This window comes from Larus michahellis, chromosome 8, assembly GCF_964199755.1.
Source record: "Larus michahellis chromosome 8, bLarMic1.1, whole genome shotgun sequence".
In the NCBI taxonomy this organism is placed as follows: Eukaryota; Metazoa; Chordata; class Aves; order Charadriiformes; family Laridae; genus Larus; species Larus michahellis.
In genome coordinates this window covers 32,107,473-32,127,874 of record NC_133903.1, presented here as the reverse complement: position 1 = coordinate 32,127,874, position 20,402 = coordinate 32,107,473, and the positions used below count along the sequence as shown (strand labels likewise).

The window sequence follows — 20,402 nt, the reverse complement described above, 5'->3', positions numbered from 1 at the left end:
ACTGACAAATGAGCTGTTTTCAAAGTTGTTTGTGTTCAAAGAGACCAAACTGTATTTTGTTCTGTTCTGGAAAATCTTTTAAGCAGAAAATAGTTCTTAGAAGCAGCCTTAGACCAAGCAGAAAATAGCTACTTTAAATGCACCCCTTTTGCCATAACTGACAAGTAACCTTTATTTCTGCCATTTTGTAAAATCCTTCCTCTGTCCTTTTTTCTTAGTGGGCTTTTAATCTTCTCCTCCTCTCTCCTGCATTAAAACATATTAATTCCTCTGATTTAACCACTATTTTAAGTTTGGAAGTGCTAGTATCTTTTCACCGAAGTACCAGGAAATCACTGTTGGAATAAATTGTGGAATTCTTTGTGGTACTCCCATTCAGATTATTTTCATCTTCAACATCATCTGTTTTTACTTTGTGTTGCATTTTGATGTGTTTTCTATTAATGATCCCCCCCAAATGTATTAGCACATGCCAGTCTTTTGTACCAAAATCGTTAACTAACCTGTAAATGGGATCAGTCACGACACTTACCCTGAAATACCATGAGGGGTGACACTTCCAGCCTAACACTTTTCCTTCCATTGCAAGCTGTTATCTCCTTTTTGGGCCAGTCCTTACCCAACCTAAAGTTCAGGTGTACCGTTCAGGTACTCTGATTTTATTTCATCTCAACTAGGATTTTGAGGCACATGCAAGAGGCATTTCTGTGGTGTAGATAAATTGCATTTCCTTTATCTATAAAATTAATTGTCAAAGAATCTGTGAGAAACAGTGTTGTAACTTATATGTTGTATCTTCCCACTTACTTATTTACCACTTTTACCCTCGAAATGCCCCCTCATCAAATTGTTAAGGGCAAACTGGCAGACCAACACTTCAGACAACCATTGCTTTTTTAAGTAATGGTACTGTTCTTCTCCACTTCAACTGTGTTTCCTTTACTTTGATAGAGTCATAAAAAATTTTTTTACTTCCAGGTACATGTGCTGTTTTCCATAGAATCGTGTAACAGAGGTGAATCTAGGGGTTTCTGATTCACGTTTTATTCCTCAGATACTGTAATGTCCATTTCTGTATCTCATTTTCATTAACGTTTGTATTTTTGTTCCTTTATTCAGCATCATAGTCTTTACTGAAAACTGAGGCAGGATATTTTTGGCAGGGACCACGCTTAGATTATCTTTTAGCCTCAAACCATTCTCTTGGACTTATAAATTATGGAGATGCCTTTGAATTCAGGTTGATGACTGCACGTTTTTGGAAGTTGAAAGGACTGTTTATATTGCTCTGAAACAGAATGCACCAAACTCTTTATGCAAAACATACATTTGCCAGGAATTTATAGAAGTAATTTATGATAAATACCCTGATAAGGATCACAACTATAGGGACGTATGAAGTTTAATGTGCTGGCTTTAGTTTTCTAAAGCTGTCCTCTGCCCTGAATAGATTTAATTTTAAAAACCCTGATTATTGTTATTCTTATATATTATTCATATAAAAAAATTTCTTAAAAAGAAAATAACTATCACTTATATATTAAATATTCTTATTTCCTGATTAAATATTCTGTATATGATGTCTTTTCCCCAGATTAAATGTTTGTTCTCTTGGACTGTATACTTAACGTTACTTCTTTTCTCACTGTTTTTTTTTTTTTTTCACCACATCTTTGATATTTCTACTATTATGCATCCTATTTATCTGTTAGCTTTTTCTGAGCCTTGGAAAGGCTCCCCTTTAATTAGGGTAACATGGAAGGTAGCTAATCTTTATTTCAAGCTGCAAACACAGGCAATTAATAGTTGCATCTTACATGTCAAATAGTTCTGATGAGTGTCCAGGGAAAATACTAATTCATTCTTAGAACTAGCATGAAGCCTAATGCTAGACTATCTCGTTACATAATGTAATTGTTTAAGTGATGTAATCTGCAACATTTGTTGGGATTTGTTCCTAAAAAGGTGGAAAGTGTCAACGAGAAAAATAAATAATGAATGCAGGATTAGGACTTGAAGAATCATAAGTCTTTTGAACATTATTATTAATTTTAAATTTCATTTACAAGTTTTATGAGTTGAGCTCTCTTCTTGCAAGATGTTGAGCTCCTATTGTGTGGAAATCACATTTATGATGTTTTCTTTGCTTCTACCAACTTTTTGTTTTTAATAATGGGTGAATCGACTTGGAATTTTTACTCCTACCTAAATAAATGATTGGGTTCAGCTCACAAACATCACGTCTCCTCCCACAGCCCCCACTCTTTATCATCTCTGCAGCAAGATCTTCTGAAGTGGATATGGTCTATATTTTGATTTTTAGAATTCAAAATTATTTATGGATTATGGTATTTCTGTCTTTAGTCAGCTTAAAATCCAAGAGCAGCACTGGAATTACTAGTTTTTCATTGAAAGTGGTAGTCAACCAAGGTCTCTCTGGGTCTCAAAGTAAATGCATTTCTTGAAATAGGCCCAGATTTTTCGAGGGAGTGTGGGTTTGAAAAATGGGAGGAGAAAACCATAAAGCGTACGTGTGATTCCATGTGCTGTTCTTTTCATATAGCAATCTAAGTGCAACCGTTAACAGTAAACTATTCAAAAGTAATAACTACTACTACCACTTAAAAGTTCCTTTAAATAATGTCTCTAGTATCTTTTTGCTAACAGTTCAGCTTGTCAGTATTTACATTAAATACTCAGTTGGAGTGATCCTCTAAAAACTAAAGTTCAGTCAGTGTCTCAGCCTTCTGTTGATAGAATTTTACCAACTGATGAGTATGTCCATAAATCTTACGTTAGTTTATAGTATGGAATGAATTCATAACTTTCCCAAAAGAGATAACGTCTTACAGTTCAAAGGCTGGAGATGGGAGGGGATGGGGTGGTGGGTTTTTTTTCCTCACGGCAGTAGCTAAAGATGCTCTTATCTCTTTTTGTTACTGTGAAATAATCCAGTGATCCCATAGTGGTCTGACCATGAACCAACCTATTTGGAAAAAAAAAGCCAACTTCGAGTAAAATGAAAAAATAAGAAGGAATTCAGACAAGAAAGAGAAAGAAATGGTTATCTATTTGCTTGCCTTATTTTTGCTACTGGAATTTGTGTACTCTGAGAAAGGGATTTGTTTCACATCACTAGTCTGTTTATTGACAAGCATCCGATTGTCACTGACACTGTTTGAATAATCTCTGCTAAAATATGATACAGCCAAATAATTAATTTTGTTTCTGTGTACTTGTTAGTACCGGTGAATAACTCATCATTCTTGCTAGAAGATGAACCGTGTATAATTGGAGAAGTGCTTTCTCACTTTATCTCTCAGACTTGAGTTAGCCTTTTCAAAACAGAAAGGGGTTGCTTCTTGAAAGAATTTTAAACCTTTAAGAATGTGCTCGTTGTACGTCTTTGAAGCCTGGTAATTCTTGAGAAGAATGTAGTCATTCCTTCTGAAAGGTTTAATCATTAATTATCGTACTTTCACTTTTTCTGATTTACTTGGATCGTTTCAGTCTTTCTATATACACTGATATGTGGATGCAAATCCATGTGCTTATGCAGCTGTAACCTCCGCATAAGGACAGCTGTTGCAATATGCATCTGTAGATGCAACTACATAAGTGTTAGTGGTTAAAAAATGAAAAGGGTAAACAGATGTGTTGGGACTTAAAAATACAGTGGTGTCAACCCCGAACCGTGCTCAGTCGGGCGGAGAGGGTTTTAGGGGTCTGCCTTGGTATCCTGCCTCACTTTGTTTTGGGACTTCATGCATCACGTTCCCATACACTGAAATTAAATGTCCTTGGAGTCAGCTTGCACCCCGCCAGTCACATCCAGCCTGCTGCTGCCACCGTTTCTGAAACCGAGCCACAGCCTTCCTCTGCTGTTTCAGCGTGGATGGTTTTGCTACAATTTCCCTTCACGTACTGTCCTTATAGGCTCCTTTTTCATGTAAAACACATACACTTTCAACGGACCTCAAGTAGACATCGTAGTCTGTTATTTCTTTGAACTGGGTGAAGTGTTTTCACTTGTTCTAAAGGTACTTTCTGTGCCCATAAAGTTCTACTTTGGACCCACTGATGCATACCCAGAAAGGGATACCACAGGGAGGTTTGTTTATGTTCTTTTGTTGATGATATGAGGTAAGCTTATGATTCAAAAACAGAACATCAGGGAGTGACTCAGAGATCTTTATTTGATTACGATTACAAATCCAAAGTTACCATTTGTAAAGAAAAAAATTAATATATTTTCATGCCATTAGAAAAGCAAGAAAAGCTGAAAAGCCCTTTAAAATGTGTCTGAACAAACTGATGTGTAATTTCATTGACTATAAAATTTACAAATCTATTTTTAAATTTTGCATAATACATATGATTTTCTTGATATGTATATAAAAAATACTCTGATATTTCTGCTGCTCATAGTTGCAACTGCTCTTGAAAAATCCATCTAAAAGCAATATATTATCTATAAGCCACATGTTGTCTTGAACATCTGTATTCCATTGTAATGTACATACTGAAAACTATAACGCTGTATAGTAATAGAAGGGCCAACAGTGTGACTATTTTTTTTTTCAAGTTTATTGATGGTCGGCTATCAAAATTAAATGCAGGAAGAGGATTCTCCGATGTTTTTGAAGAAGAAATCACAGCAGGAGGCTTTTCTGGAGGTACAGAATTAATTTGAGTGGTCCTCACTGATTATACTTCTTTGGGAGCTGTTCAATGTGATGATGTTCTCAGGGTGTCCTGTAAATTTTTGAAGTAACAAATCTAATTATTGCTTCATCGTACCCATTCATTCTTGGCAAGGCTTTAAAAAATCACTGCTGGGACACATACTATTACGTATCCAGTTATGTCAGTATATTAAATGAAGATATGTTGTTTTGATGAAATATCACTATATTGTTTACATTTTTAACTGAATAATGTGATACGTTATATGTAAACTGCATTTTAAAAATAACTTTGAAATTTCTGCTACTGAACTCTTTCTAGTTATGTTTTCTGTAAAAAAAAAAAAAAAAAAAAAAACAAAACAAAAAACTCCTGTTTTTTCACATCCAATTATTTCTGTAGTGCAGAAATCAGAGCGATTTCCCAAATTTTTAGAGAAATTTGCTTTCTTCAGCATATGTGTTACTCTAAGAAAGAGGGAAAAATGTAACAGTTGTGTATAATCTCAGATGGAACATTGAAAGTTTGCCCTCTTCATAAACAAAATATTATTCCTTGTGTTTTTTTCCCTGGGTTATGTTCACTGACAATTGTTATAACACTTTTCGCATTAGCTAGCTTACAAAGTTAACCCCTATAGTGGATGCTGAATGCATTGCTGGATATTGCAAGATTATGGATTGCTTTCCGCTTAGACATTTATTACAGCTGCATTGTTATTTGAGGTATCAATTTGCTATCAAAATATCGGATCAAAATGTGCATGACACAGCGCAAATACTGTTTTATGGTCTTTAGCGTAGAAGCTTTCTCAGTAAATGGAAGTTACATGACTTCAGCAAATCCACTGAGTTGCATCTGGCAGCTCTAGATGGGTCTTCCTTTGCCAGACTACCCTTAAATGGATGTATTTACAGAAGAAGGGATTTGGTCCCCACAGAGAAATCATTGAGTCATGCAGAGCCATCCTCACCTTCTGTAAATAATACCTTTTTATGCTCAGAGTACATAAATCCTTTTGTTCAAGATTTTCACTGCCTTCTCCTGCCCTCTGTGTCTTGTGCTGTGATCTAGCACATAATTATTTTTTTTCTTGATTAAAGTGTGGCTAGTTATACAGAGATTTACGTCTTTTCTACCTTTTTAGGATAACTTATGCTGCTCTGTAAACAGATTTTAGGCATTGAGCATCCATTATTCAGATAGGTGGTGTCAGTATTGCAAGTTCTTTCGCTGAGCGCAGTTAGAGGGTCAGGAGGCTGCAATAAAACTGCAGTAGAAGTTAGATAAAGCTCATTTCAGTGAGCCACATCTCACCTGGCTGTGCTCAGGAGGGAATGCTCGGCTTCTCCAGCAGTTCTCAGTTAGATTGCACTGCGTGCTTACTTTTCAAGTCAGACAAGCTGTATATTGCCAGGTTGTGGACAAATTGCTTAGGGCACATATTCAGTATTTACATAACTGCTGTCTCATTATCGTTATGAAGTGCAGGGCTAACAATATGTATGCAATTGAAGGTGACATTTTGTGACGCTAATGGGGTAGAACTATGATCTCTTTGCAGAGTTAACTCCCATCAACTTTATCAGGAAGCCCAAGGTTTTTAAAAAAAACAGGTGAAAACCAGCCTTCAGAAAAGTCACGGAAAGTTAGTGTAAGCTACAAGCTGTTCAAAGGACAGGGGAACACATTCTTAGCTGAAGAGAGTACAATTTAAAAATTAGTGAATCAAATTGAAAGTGTTTCTTTAAGTAATCTCTTTTTTAATTTGCATTTTTCCACATATGCGAGCGTAACTAAATCAGCACAGAAAATTAAACTGGAAATTGGAGAATAAAACTTAGGTTTCATTATTTTTTTATGATTTTTTCTTTTCCTCCAGTGAAGTCGTCAAAACTTATTTCCCTGTGACTATATGTGAAAAGAAATGTCAGCCATCTTCGTTACAGTTTGCACTTCATACTTAAGTTTTATTGTCTTTTACATGAATTATTCTGTGGAAGTATTAGTTCACAAGAGTTTTATGTAACTTTCAATACAAGAAGATAGTGATGATTGATTGGCTTAGCACTTGGATTTCTTGTAGAATATATCCATTAAAGTAATTTGTAATCACATTAATTTTACTACAGTCTTTTTTTTTTTTTTGAGTTGGTCTAATATAAACGATGGTAGTACAAGGAAAACTGAAAAAGTGAAAAACCTTTGAACCTCTCTTTTAATCATAATTTATTTTAAGGATGCAGCATTATCTTGCTAGAGTTTCAGGAGGTTCAACCCTAGGCTGACGTGGCCTTTTCTGTAGATGAGTATTTATCTGTTTTCTTTATTGCCTTCTCTGAGGTCTCTGCACAACTATTAGACAGTTAAACTTCTTGGTGATTTTCTGTGATCTCATTTACTGTCTCTAGTAATTGCTTAAGTCATAGGCTGTGACAGAGAAAGCTCAGATGTGGAAAGAGTCACTGTTAAGGACGCCACAAACCAGATGATATATGAGTATTTTCGATAAGAACTTGAAGTTATGAAATGTCATGTTAGAGGAAGTACTGATGATTCATTGAAATTTCATTAACACATTAGCAGTGGTTAAATTTCACATGTTATTTCCAGGCTACCTTCTCTGGTAGTTCAGGGAGCCAGCCTGAAGAAGTAAAAGAAAGAGTCATTTTTGTTTCAGGTTGCTCTTTGACGTTCTTAATGGAGATAGGATCATAATGACCATCGGGTTCTCTCCTTTCTAAGTGAGCATTGCTTTCACTTCTGCCATCATTCCTGAGAGTTTGGCTGTCTCAAAATTGCTTGTAAAGAACTTAGCGAAATGGGTGAAAGTGCTTGATACAAGTACAAACAGACCAGTTTTTTCACCTTATGGAGAAACTTGGGAATACCTTTTACAATGATGCAGTTAGCTCTCAGCCACATCCTAGGAGAATGTTTTGGATTTCCACTATCCGATGCAGTAATTCCACCCAGGCCTTAGTTAATTGATTATTGCAAAGCTTAAGAAGTCTTGAGAACTCTTGCTGGAAGCCTGTAAGATCAAGGATATATCAGTATGGTCCTTTCAAAATGGATAAACTCGCTGTTTGAAACTGCAGCATCTTTGTCAGTGTGACTGTCTTGTCTGGGGTTAGTAACAGCTCATGGTACCAGAGTATTCAAGTGACTGAGGTGCTCTAAAACTTTCTCAGGGATCAGGGACCCAATCTTTGGTGTGCAGCTGAAGCGCCTTTGGGAAATAGTATCCATTTCTTCACCAAGTGCTCGTGAGAATTTAACCCTGTCCTTCATGGCCATCTTAGTGGCACAATAGCCCTTGGTAGTTCTACAGACGCCATCTCTCACTTGCCTTTTAGAGGTTTTCCTTTGTGAAAGAAAGTAGATGCGGTTAATATACATTATTAACTAAAGGATTTTTCCTGCACAGGAGTATGTAGTTGTGCCGTAATCCTTAGACTTTTCTCTCTTTCTTTTTCCTTGGGATGGTACCATCTGCAGTCCATGTCATTTTTGTACTTGAAAGTTTGCCCAGTGGGATCATTATGCTTGAACGCAGTTCATTATATGTTATTCTTTCCTTCTAGTCGGTGTTTTTCTTTTTGGCACTGTGTTACCTTATCATAGTTGTAATGTCTCTTTCTACCTCAATTGGAATTAAAAACTCTGTGTGGTGAAAAGATATGCTTTTACAAAAAAAATAGAAAACCTGAAATAAGAGATACCTAGGTGTTTTTCTTAACGTACACATATTCTTATCTTTACATTCCTTGCCTGTCTGGGAAGAATGAAATTAATGAATAATCCTCTAAGGGAATTTTATATGCAGATTGTGAGGAGGGTTGAGACATTTAAAACGTTGAATTTATGTTTGATTATGTTACATTTTACATTTCTATTTCAGGAAATTCAAGATCGTATCAGCAGTGGATGCATACAGTGAAGGTATAAACTTGGTTAAGTAATTCTACTGACCATCCTGTTCTTTAAATCTTTGTCCTTTTCTTTACATGTATGCAACGGTAAGAGTTTGTTCATTTGCAGGGAAAATATAAGCACATTCTATAATAAATAACATTTCCGTGGTATATGCAATAATTTGGTGGTTGTTTTCTCAAAGATATAAAAATAAATAAATAAATCCCATACACAAAACAAATGCCAAAATGCAGAAGGTTCTTCTGTCTGTATAGTCGGGGATTTCACTGCATTCTGTATCATGCTACATTCCGTAACTGTGAATTAGGTGTGACAGTACCATTTGATACGAAGTTTATCACTTCTACCAAGTCGTAAGTTTGTTAATATGGATTTGTGCTGTTTGGCTAGCAGAAGACCCTTGGTACAACCTTGTTATTCTGCAGGATTAGTAAAATATATTATTTTAGATTAAGAGAATTCTTGTGTGATTGAATGAGATAGTTCTTTCTGTCAGGTCACGGTATTTTTAAGTTGCATAATAAATATGATAGGAACACATGAAAAATAGCTGTAACTTCTGAATTGATTTTGAAATGGTAACAATGAATGAAGAATGAAAATACATCATTCTGTTAGAATGCATTGATAAATGTGTCAGCTGTGATAATGACGTACGGTAACCCTTGTGTAGCTGCAGACAGCAGGTTGGGGAGGAAACACAGCTGTGGTTTTTTTCTTACCAATCTAAAAGGAAGATTGTTTTTTCTTTGCAGCACACTGTTTATTTTTCTGTGCTGTTCTCCTAAGGTTTGACTTGTGTTAAAATGTTACTAAAATACATTTTTTGTGTATATTTCAGAAAGGTGGTGCGCTGATCAACACAGCAATGACCAAAGCCACTCCGGCTGTGAAAACGGCATACAAATTCGTAAGATCATCTCTTTCAAATAAATAATACATAAAAATACTGCAACTTCCTACAACCTCTCATTCTTCCTGAATACTTAAAAACCTAAGCTTTGTATAAATGTATTGTAGAAAAACGCTTCAGCTTGTAGAATGTTTTTAGCTTCATTTGTTTTCTTATGCAGCACTAGGATTTAGAGTTGACTCAGGGTCTTGCAGATAGCTTGTATGTAACAACAGACATTTTCAAAGCATCAGTGTGCTGGTTTTGTTTCAATAATAATACATACCAGAAGCTTATTTGAATATCATTTGGATATTTGATTCCCAGCTGTAAACTCTCCCTAACCTGGTGACATGATTAAAATATGGACTTTGAAAACAGAAATTCTCAGTTACGCTAAGGTCCTGTAACACAACACAGGCGTCACAAAGTTATCATGAATGTAAAACATTTTGTAAATGTTTCATTTATATGTAATATAAATATAGTTGCATAGTATGTCATGTTAACATGATGTAGAGATCCTCTCTATTCAGCACATAGGGTTTGTGCTAGACGAATGGAGTCCTGGCTTACACAGATGCAATTTCACTTTGGCACTAGGTCCTGCGCTATTGAAAAGATGTGGTAATGCAACAGTAAGGTGCGCGGCAAGACTTTTCTGTCATCTGCTCTTTTAAAGATGATCCTAGAATACTCACGTTTAACTAGATTTAATGCTAATATTTCTGCACTTAGATCTTGTTTTAAAAGCCTGCCTAAGCAATAAAGCATGTGAAATTATACGGTATCACGCAGTATGAAAAATCAGCAATAGCATAAAATGAAGTGGGAAGTATTTTAAGGTTGCATTTTTAATACATGGGAAAAGACTTTTGGCTTCCTTTTTGCTTTTCCAATTACTTCACTAGTTGGATGCATAATAAGTAGTCCTGAATAAATCAGTACATCAGTCTAAGCTAGTATATTTTAAGTAAACTTTTCAAATAGAATTTTTAATTTTACATTGGTTGCAAAACACAGAAGTCATGGAGAGAAACAGGTAAATAAATATACTTGGTATTTATGAACTCATTTATAATTTAAAAAATGGTTCATTAACAGGTTATCTTCTCCGGTTTGCACTAGCTTAGACTGCGGTTACGTGATCTCCCAGCCTTCAGTTTTGATAATTGTGTTCTTGATAATAAAGGTTCATCAAAGTGAGCTTCTGTTCAGGAAACATTGGTAAATTTTGTGAGGGTCTGTGTGTAAGGTATTCATATTTTTACCCCATTTAATTTCTTATGCTGTTGCCTTTTAATAAGCCTACTACTACAGCAAGGGAATATGTGTTTCTTAATAGTGAGATGACTGATTGGTAGCCTTGAGTAGTGTGCTTGGTGCCATCCCTCAGAGTTAGAACAAAGCACTCCAAAATTCATCCAAATGCTGTGAGCATGATCTGAAAAGTTTAAAGTGGCTCCCAGGTTAGCATCTGCTACATGGCACCCCATTGTGCTGTTATTGAGCTTATAGATGTCTGATTTAAGCATCAAAAAGACTCTCTGACCTCTTGATTCAAGAAAATGATTTTTTTTTTTCCTGAATTTCCACATATAGAAAACCATGGAAAAATAGGTGGTTTCCACATATTTATACCCTTAAATAGATTTTCAAAAGTCCTGTTTTCAAGAGAGCCTTGAAAGCTTTCACAGTTTTTTCCAACATTCATATAAGAAAAATACCCTTTCTTCTGTTAGGGTTAGGGGTTTTGGTCCCCTCTCCCTCGCCTCCATCTTTTCTTTTTTTCGACTCTCTCTCTAAGTACGTGGTATTCTGGATTGATAATTCATTTCTCTATTGAAGAACATTCTTGGCTCTGTTTTTCATGCAACAGTGATCCTTGGCTTCCTATTTTAATATATACAGAATTCTCCCCTAAATAGCAGCACTATGCTATTCAGCAGCACTGGGCAAAATCTCCATCTGCATATCAAATCACTTCATTTCTCTTAAGATTGATGTTGCCCTGCAAGTTGCCAGACTGGAACACTGTAGCAGTCGTCTTGAAAATCTTAACGTTTTTCCAACATGCCTTACTGGTAAAATACTATTTCGAATTTAAAGGACCATTTCAAATAAAGGGGTGAGGTATATGACCATTTTTAGCCTGTCCTTAGTATTTTGGAGAAGTTTTGAGTATATATGTTTTCACAGCATTGGCATGCATGTACTAAGAAAAAAATAATCCTTACATATACGGACAAAGCGTGAACATATAAAATATACTGACAATGCATGTATGAAATTTGTGATAAAGGTTATTGTCCATCGTTATATCACCAGGTGCTTAAAAAAAAGGTAAAATAACTATGGTATCATGAAGCTTGTTTCGTGACTGCAGCCAGTGTCTTGCAGAGCTACTTAAGTCCTTTTATTTTTCTAGGCAAAAAGTCAGGCAAGGCAAGGAATAAAAGAAGTGAAGAGTAAGTTAAAACACAAGGTATGTAGTGCATTTCTTACTTTCTTAACTAGCTTCCTGTATCAGTTTGAAGCTTACACTTTACAAATCACATGAGATTTGTGTTTTTAATGACTTTTGAAATATGCTTAGCCCTTTGTTCAACAATACATTTTTCATAACGAGCCCTCTGGCAACTATCTGTCATTCTGTGCATCCACTGAATAATCTCTTTATTGTTTGCATATTTTATCATAGAACAACAGAGGTCTTCAAAGATACATTAACAGGATGTATGTTTTCATAAAGTTGATTGCTTTGATATCACAATCGAAGCCTTTGCTTCAAGCTGAGAATTTGAGATGGGAAAGTCTTGCAGTGCAATGTGTTTCAGAAGGAGTAGTTCTCTGTTTGGGCTTCGTAAGATATGTGGGCAATGGCAATGTTTAAAAACAAAAGGATAGTTTCATTTTGCAGAAGTAACGTTGCGGAAATATCAGAAAAGATATTTTAGGCATTTTGCAGCTGCTTTTCCCATTGAAAATGTTGTTTCCACTTAAGATTTTTCTGTGGGGAGAAGGAACCATTTTTTAGATATATTTAATGCTATTTTAAGAAAACTTTCAAATCCGTTTCCTAGATGTTTGAACAATTCGTCTTTTAAATGACAATGTTGATAATTCAGCTTCCTGAAAAGCTAAATTTGATTTTCTTACTACAGATGGTATTTTCATGACAGTAATAGATTGTGGCAAGAGAATTTTAAATGCATTCTGCATGCATAATATGGAAGGTACGTTTGCAGATAATGATTATAAATATGGGAATTTAAATCTGTTTTGTTGTAGGAGAGTGAGTATGAGTATGGAACTTGCAGCGCTGGTGCAGGACAGACTGCTCCTGTCTACATGTTACATTACGAGAAAAGAGCAAACTCAGAAAAACGGCGACTGGCACAGGTAAGACACCTGAAACTTCTCTTCTTATTCACATACATGTGAGGAAAATTTTTTGCCACTTAGAGCAATGCATCAGTGACTGTGTTTAAGATTACTGTCTGGGTTTGGATATAGAAGGCTATGTTTGTATAAATGCTGCTATACTGCTTGAATGGAGGAGAAGTACGGTTTGTATTTCATCCCTGTTGAGAGGGGAAAAAACGGGAGATTTGTAAGTATGGATCTGAGATTTAATTCCTAAATACTGTTTTTGATAAAGGCTTCTCACATTAAATACATTCTGGTCTATTCACAGACCTGTGTTGAGCTATCTTTTTTAGTTTCTTACAGCGGGGCACGTTCATTTTGCATTTGTAATAAATTGATTTGGCAGGCATATGGCTTTTAACCTTGCTCAGATAGTTATGATTTATTATTTTATTAACAAGTCAGCTAGTTAATGCGGTGCCAATCTCTTGTCCTTTTGTTCTCAAATCCTTTCTAGTCTTGTTTTGACGTAACAGGTGTAGTGTCTCAACTTTGGCAAGCGTTTTAGTATCTTTGGATTCATTTTGACAGTTTTATTTCAAAGATATCAATAAAATAGGTTTTGTAACACTTTTATCTGGGAGTAAATAGATGTATATGTTCATATTGTAATGTTTGGGCATATATTTTTACATTAGATTGGTATTTCGTGTTTTATTATACATAATGAATGTTTATATGTGGATTTTTAATGCATATGTCTTCCTCAAATAAGAAGTAAGTATAGAAATTCAGTCCAGCTGATCTAACAACATTTGGCGTTTTACTTCAGATATTGCAATGATAAAAATCTGAACTATTTAATCAGTTTGGGTTTGAACTAGTTTTTATCAATAGTAAATAGAAATTTGTGAAATTTAACGTATAACTGATCCAGATTATTGTTAAATGATGTTGAAATTGTACATTAGTATTAAGTCATTTTTCTTAGAGTTATAAATAATACAAAGACTTTCAGCTTTAATTATTCAGGCAGGTTTTACTTTGTACGTGTTTTCTTGATCTCTTAAAGCCAGTAATAAAGTGTCAAACCATGTGCCCTCGGTATATTTTTATATATGGGCAACAGCGGTACCTGCATTCTTTCAGGAACTTGTGTACAGTAGATTTTTTTTCACTGAGTATCAGAAGAGAAGATACACAATTCTAAATGTATGAGTATAGAGCTCTAATGTTAATATATAGCAACTTCCCCCCCCCCCAATAATTTGATAATATGAGGTACTAAAAAGGTTTTAATACATTATAAGACAACATTCACAGATTAATGTAGCTGAATCTACAATTGCAGGTATCTGTGTAAATACGTAACACAAACGTACCCTTAGAGTCAGTGAATTTTTATAGGCTGCTTTTATTAAAGAAATCTGCAGTAATTTAGTGATATGGTAGTGCTGCCTTCCATTAGGTGCAGAGTCTAGGGATAGAAAGGAATATAATTTACCTTGGTGCAGTTAAACATTTCTTTTGAAGGCCAGTGTTCAGACAGAACAATTTAACTTCCGTATATTTTTGCGTTCGTAGAGTCGCGTACTGCTATATCCTTCGTATCACTGTTGCTGGTTCTATCAGTCGTCTTTTAGCTTTGAAAAAAGACAGGAGGAGTGCATGTCAGTTTGCATATATACATACACATGTTTAGATATGTATACACACACATACATATACGTGTACATATATAGGGCTTGTTTACTAGTGGAGCTTGTAACTAATAGCCCTGCAGTTTTGCGCTGCTGCAAACAGAAGATCCCGTGTCTTGTCCCCAGCTCTTGTCCCAGATGTCACCTGAGCCCAGTGGGCAGGAAGGAGCAAATGGTAATCGCTCCCCAAGAACTCCAGTCTTGCACAGTTTCCTTCCCCTCTCACTCACGCTTTCCTTTTTTTTCCTTTCCACTTTTTCCTCCTCCCCAAAAGCAAACAAACCAAAATATTTCTAAAAAATAAGTCTGTTGTTGCTATTCTGGTTTTTGTTTTTGTTTTTGGTAGGTATGTGAATAAGAAAACATAAATGCAAGTTCCTTAGAATAAGTGCTGATTTTGCACTTTACGTCCAAATAAAAAAATATTTTTGTATTCACAAGTGCATGTGTATAGGAGAGGCTATGTTTGATCTAGTACTGAATCTGCCATTTAAAAGAAGTGAATTTTGCAGATTGCTGTTGTTGTCAGGTTTAATCTTTTTTTCTATAATTCTTTATCCTGAAAATGAAGCTTTCCACCCAGATTTCTAAAATGGTGCCCATGAGTGTCTAATAGCAGTATAAGGATAGTGCTAACGTGCAGTTCATGCATTTTGATGTATATTTAAAGTAAGGACCAGATATTGACTAAGTTGCAATGTCCGTGTATTTGAATATCTCCCTAAAACCTAAACTAACAGCAAACAAAAGAGAGAGATTGCTTTTAATGGTCATCTTGCTTCCAAACAAGAGGCACCTCTGCCCTTTATTACTAACTCTTCCATACTGAAACATTTAAAAACTTGTAAAGAATTTGGTGTTATATTTTCTGTCATGTTAGATGCATGCATTGAGCTTTTCATTCCCCGCTTCTTGGAAGCCATTAAAAATAAATACTAACTAATAGTTATCTGAGATGCTGTGAAACGTATTTACTTTGAAATATTATGTCTGATATAAAAGTTTCCTTCACTGTAAAAGATCATTTTAACAATTGGTTCATAACAGGATTTGGGGCTCTGGGAGGACATTTCCTTTACAATAGGAAGTGAATCTGCTTTTACCCCAACAAACAGTAGTTTGTCTGTGGGTCCGCTAATTAGTACGGTTATTTCCTGTTTTGTTGATGAGGCTTTAATAAATGTCAAGGGTACAGCCATGAAGATCTCCCAATTAGGCTTTGCGTTCGTAAAACCCAACCCCTTTGCTTTTGTGTGAAGATGACAGTTCCAACTGCAGCCTCAGCCTAACAGGGCTCCAGGGAAAGGATACTTCTCTGGTTTTATTGAAAACAAGGCCAGTTTGGCCCAGGGAGAATACCAGCACTGGTCACAGTGCAGAGCCGTTTTTAACAATGAATATTTACTAAGCTTTATCACCGCTGTCATAGTGGTTTTATATTTTTGGGGGGGGTTTTTTGGCCAGATTGGCAATAGGATTTAAAAAAAATTAACAATAAATCAAAACAAATTGTAGCATGTAAAATAGCTGTCAAAATCTAATTGGAGGATAAATAATTAAATGTGTTATTGCAAACGGTAGTGATCGGCTTGCCCTCCTATAATTTGCATTTTGAAATTCTTTCCTAAAAAAAGAAATAACGGGAGTGCACTCATACGTGCCTGTGAGCACGCGCGTGCGCGCACACGCAATTAATCTTTCCCTAAGATGAATTGTTCTATCTCTGTAATATTCATTTGAGCTTACTCTTGCTTAGGTTAGCTGTTCTAGGCTTTTTATACGTGTGCGAGCTTAACTATATTGCAAGTCAACATTAACAGATGGATTGCCCTAAGCAAGGGAAAACCACAACAACAAAATCTAGTGAAAGTGGAGGATTGAAGCTTTTTGTTGTTAAGCCTTATTAAAACCTTGGCATGTGCGCTGCTGTTAACTGTTTCATGCCTAGATCTAATAATACGTCTCTGGTATGTTTTATCTCCTACATTAATTAGGTATATAGAAGATATAAGAAATTAATCTGCTAAAATTTTTGAGAGAAAATTATTGCAAGCGTGAGATTGCTTCAACTCTGCGGTATTTTGCCAGTGATATTGCTGACTGCCTTTAACTATTGATGAGTGGGGTATGGTAGTGCATGTATTAGACTACCGTGCATTCAGGTTTTGCATAGTCTATTTTAATTCTCTTTCATTATATGCTCCCAGGTAATGCACATTTCTGGGTAGACAGCGACCTAAATACAGTGAGGGCTCTATAAAATTGTTCCAAATTAATATATAATAAAAGAGGGCGGGTTTATTATGAGCCTGGGTAGAATGCCAGGAAGATCTGTTTGATTTCATGAATATGATCTTTGTAATTTTCCTGTTGTATCAGGTGATAGGGTAGCTTATTAAAAATGGAGCATTTCAGGATGTCAATAGTCCTAATGTATTTAGTGGCTAAGAAAACATTCTTGAAGATTGGCAGAATACCAGGTAGGAACTACCAGTTCGCTTTATAATTAGTAAGGTAGCAATGCCCCCTTGTCTCTAAGGAAATGTATGCAATACCTGTACCTTTAGGCATGCACTACCTTGCAGCCGTAATGGAAACTTGGGCATTTGGAGTCTAAGTGTGGATTTACCAGGAATCCCTGTGTGTCAGCGCTACTTTAAATGTTCATATATTGAAGAAACCAGGTGAACTACTTCCCGTGACTTTGCAGGATTTAAATATGGTGTCTAAGAACGTTTTAAAAACACCTTTGCATAAGGTAATAAAAGCCAAGTTAGACTAAATTTTTTTCCTCTGTGTTCTCGAACAGAAGAGAATTGCCATTTTTTATTCTTTTTAAAGGCATAGCACAAATGTAGCTTTTACACTTTTATTGCGGTATATCCTAGTACCTAGATGATATGTAATTCCTCTTGCAGTAGGTGTACTTGGCTTCTGTTCAACAAAGATAGCAAGTGTCAGGCAGCAAGATGTGTTCAGAATAACCTTACCTTCAGGAGTGCCCCATTTATCAATACCCCTATAATGGCCAGTAAAATAAATGACACAATCATTAGCTACAGAGGGCTTCCAGTAACTGATTACCCTCCTAACCTGTAAAAGGTGGTGAGACTGGGCTATTCTGAAGACCTTCTTTTTTTTTTTTTTTTTTTCTGGGAATATTAAAGAGGAGAGGAAATGCTTGTGATAATGCGGTGCTGAATATACATATTCTGTATAAGGAGACTGAAGCCCTTTAAGAAAAAAAAAAGAAAGAAAAAGTCCTGCAGAACAACCCCACAATAATTTCAGAAGCGTAAAAGCTCTGATTAAGTGCTTTTACCTATATTTGGACTCAGATGATGTGCTTGAGATCACATCTATGCCTAGCATCCACAGATAATGCTGGTTATATAGCTGGAGGTATCTTCTACTCTCATTGACTAAAATGTTACAAATTGACAGATGTCATAAACGGTAACAGCTAGTTTTTAATGTAAATCATGTTTTGTTTATGTAAAATGCAGTTTTGAAGTTAAGCTTTGCTCAATTAGTAAATTCTGTTTCTTTAGTTAATGTGGTGTAATTTTGAAAATATTGTAGGTATCATTAGCTTCCTTTAATTTGGAGAAAAATCTTTTGTCTTGCTGTGTCAAGTAAGATCTCTTCATTCTGCAAAACAGTCAGATTTCCTTTTAATTAAAAATGAAAAAGCCAGGCAGCAGAAATTCAAATTGTAGATTACGAGAGTGCCCTCTTGTGGCTCGGCCACCTTTCCAAAGTAGTACAGGCACACGGGTATCCTTTGCCTTGTTATAAACCTTGGTTTTTACAGCAGAAGACCTCGTAGAAATCAAGCGGTACTTCCTTTATTTTTTTAACTGGAAGATTATTTGGATTTTGTGCAACTTAAACATTTAGATGCTTTCATTTATCATGCATAATTTTATTTGCAGGAGCATACACTGCCAAGGAGAGGTATGATTACAACATTGCTCAAACCTTCTCCCCACAAGAAGGTAGTAGATACTGCCTCTAGACAGCGACACTGACTGATTTTAATTTAGTCAGTGAACACATTTAAAGAAAAAAGTACTATAAGTTTGTAAAGCTTTTTTAAATCTCAGTATTTTTATTAGTGTGAACTCTTTCCTCTTCTCTACCCTGATCTCTTCTCACCATGGTCCTAAGCGAAGAACTGTTGCAAGTCTCCACAGCAGAGTCCTGCCATTCATTCTGCACCCATAAATCAGCATAAACCTTGTGGCTGCCTGTTCTTCTTTGAGTTTTGCAGTAAACATCACTTGAGAAACCTCTTTGCTAATTACGAAGATTCCAATTAAAAAAAAATATAAAATTGGAAAGATGGGGTAACGGTCAGGAAATCGCTCTGGAATTTTTTGTAATCCTGTAGGCATTTAGTGGAATGCTTGGTTTTTCAGGGCAAAGTCATCAGCACATCCACCTCTGATTTATCCTACTGAGAGAGACGTGTAGACAAGCAAAAAGTTTGCAGATGCTTTTTGTGGCTATTTTTGTCATCTATTTTAGGTTTTTAACAAATAGAAAGGCAACCTGTCTGAGGGTCTGTCTTCTACAAACAAATGAAGCAATACTGATATGTCTACCAAGGTTTCTTTTTTCTGAAGGATCTGAAAGAAAATGCTACTTCAAAAAGTACCTTCAAAACCGGATGAACCCTCCCGTTCTTAGTAGTTAATTGAAATAACCAGATCAATTATTTCATCAGGAGAATTCACTGACATCATAATATAACAGTGATATCTTCTGCTTACATTTGCTGTGTATCTTCTGTCTTTCACGGGTCACATTTTGGCTCCACCTGGCCAAAGCAGGGAGCCAGAGGAACCATCAGCCAACGGTTGGGACCTGTGTCCCAACTTCCATGTTGCTTTGGCCTTCTGGCATAAAGTTTGGAGAGCACAACCTTATGTCTAAAACTTTGGCTCTAGTACTGTATGTTCCCTGAACTTTTCTTTTTCTCTCTAATCCTGTACCAAAGAGTGGAAAAAACTGAATAAAGAAGTTCCATTAAAGAATAAAGTTTGGCTGGGGGCCAAAGGAGGGAGACCTAGAAGAAACAGGAAGAGCTTTCCTGCAGGGATCTCAGCGTCTCTAAATGTGAAAGCCGAGGTTCAACCCACCTAATTTTAGACACTACCGAAATGTTGAAGTCAGCAGCAGTGGCTACCTTACGCTCTTTCCGCAGTAAGTGAAGAGAGAGGGTCGTGACCAAAGGGCAGCTCAGCCCACCTAGAAGCTATATTGCATCATGATGATGCCTCTCTTCTGCTGTTTCTAATTGAGGCTCTAAAATGTCTGAAATTATTGAAAAGCATCCAAATCCAAGTGCCATCCGTGTTCCACAGCACCTCGTAGAGAAAGACCTTCTTTGTTGAGCAGAAGACTCCTACTGGTGTAAAATAGGAGGACGGACGACTCCTTGTTAATTCTTCTGGTTGGGAACCTTAGACAGAAATGTGCTTGGAGTCAATAATTCCGTTTCTAAGGCACAGTCTTTTTTCCTTGCAAATGTGATTAGTCTGTCTGTTTTCAAGCTTCATACAGAGCTGCTCTCAAATAGGTTCTTCACTGTCCATAGGTCTGAGTTCAGTGCTGCTCAGGTTTTAGCCATCTAAAGTTCTGTGACACTTGGTGTTTTCCATTAAATCTTGAAGTGTGGAGGTATATGATATTTGTGTTTAGATTCAGATCCACATCGTACTTTTTAACTTCAGTGGTTTTGGTAAGTTTTCCTTTGAAAAAGTCACAAGCGATCTGCAAACAGCACATCCAGCACTAATTTTACCATGCGG

At 36.0% G+C, this 20,402-nt stretch overlaps 1 protein-coding gene across 4 annotated transcripts in view; it reads left to right on the top strand.

Annotated features, from left to right (window-relative positions):
• DENND1B (DENN domain containing 1B) overlaps nt 1–20,402 on the top strand; it is a 164,324-nt gene that overhangs the window by 127,622 nt on the left and 16,300 nt on the right. For all 4 annotated transcript variants that reach the window (XM_074596854.1, XM_074596853.1, XM_074596856.1 and 1 more), the window contains 5 exons: nt 4,586–4,676; nt 8,591–8,631; nt 9,467–9,535; nt 11,946–12,002; nt 12,809–12,919. In XM_074596854.1, coding sequence (XP_074452955.1) covers nt 4,586–4,676; nt 8,591–8,631; nt 9,467–9,535; nt 11,946–12,002; nt 12,809–12,919 — 369 coding nt within the window. The remainder of the gene's footprint in view (nt 1–4,585; nt 4,677–8,590; nt 8,632–9,466; nt 9,536–11,945; nt 12,003–12,808; nt 12,920–20,402) is intronic.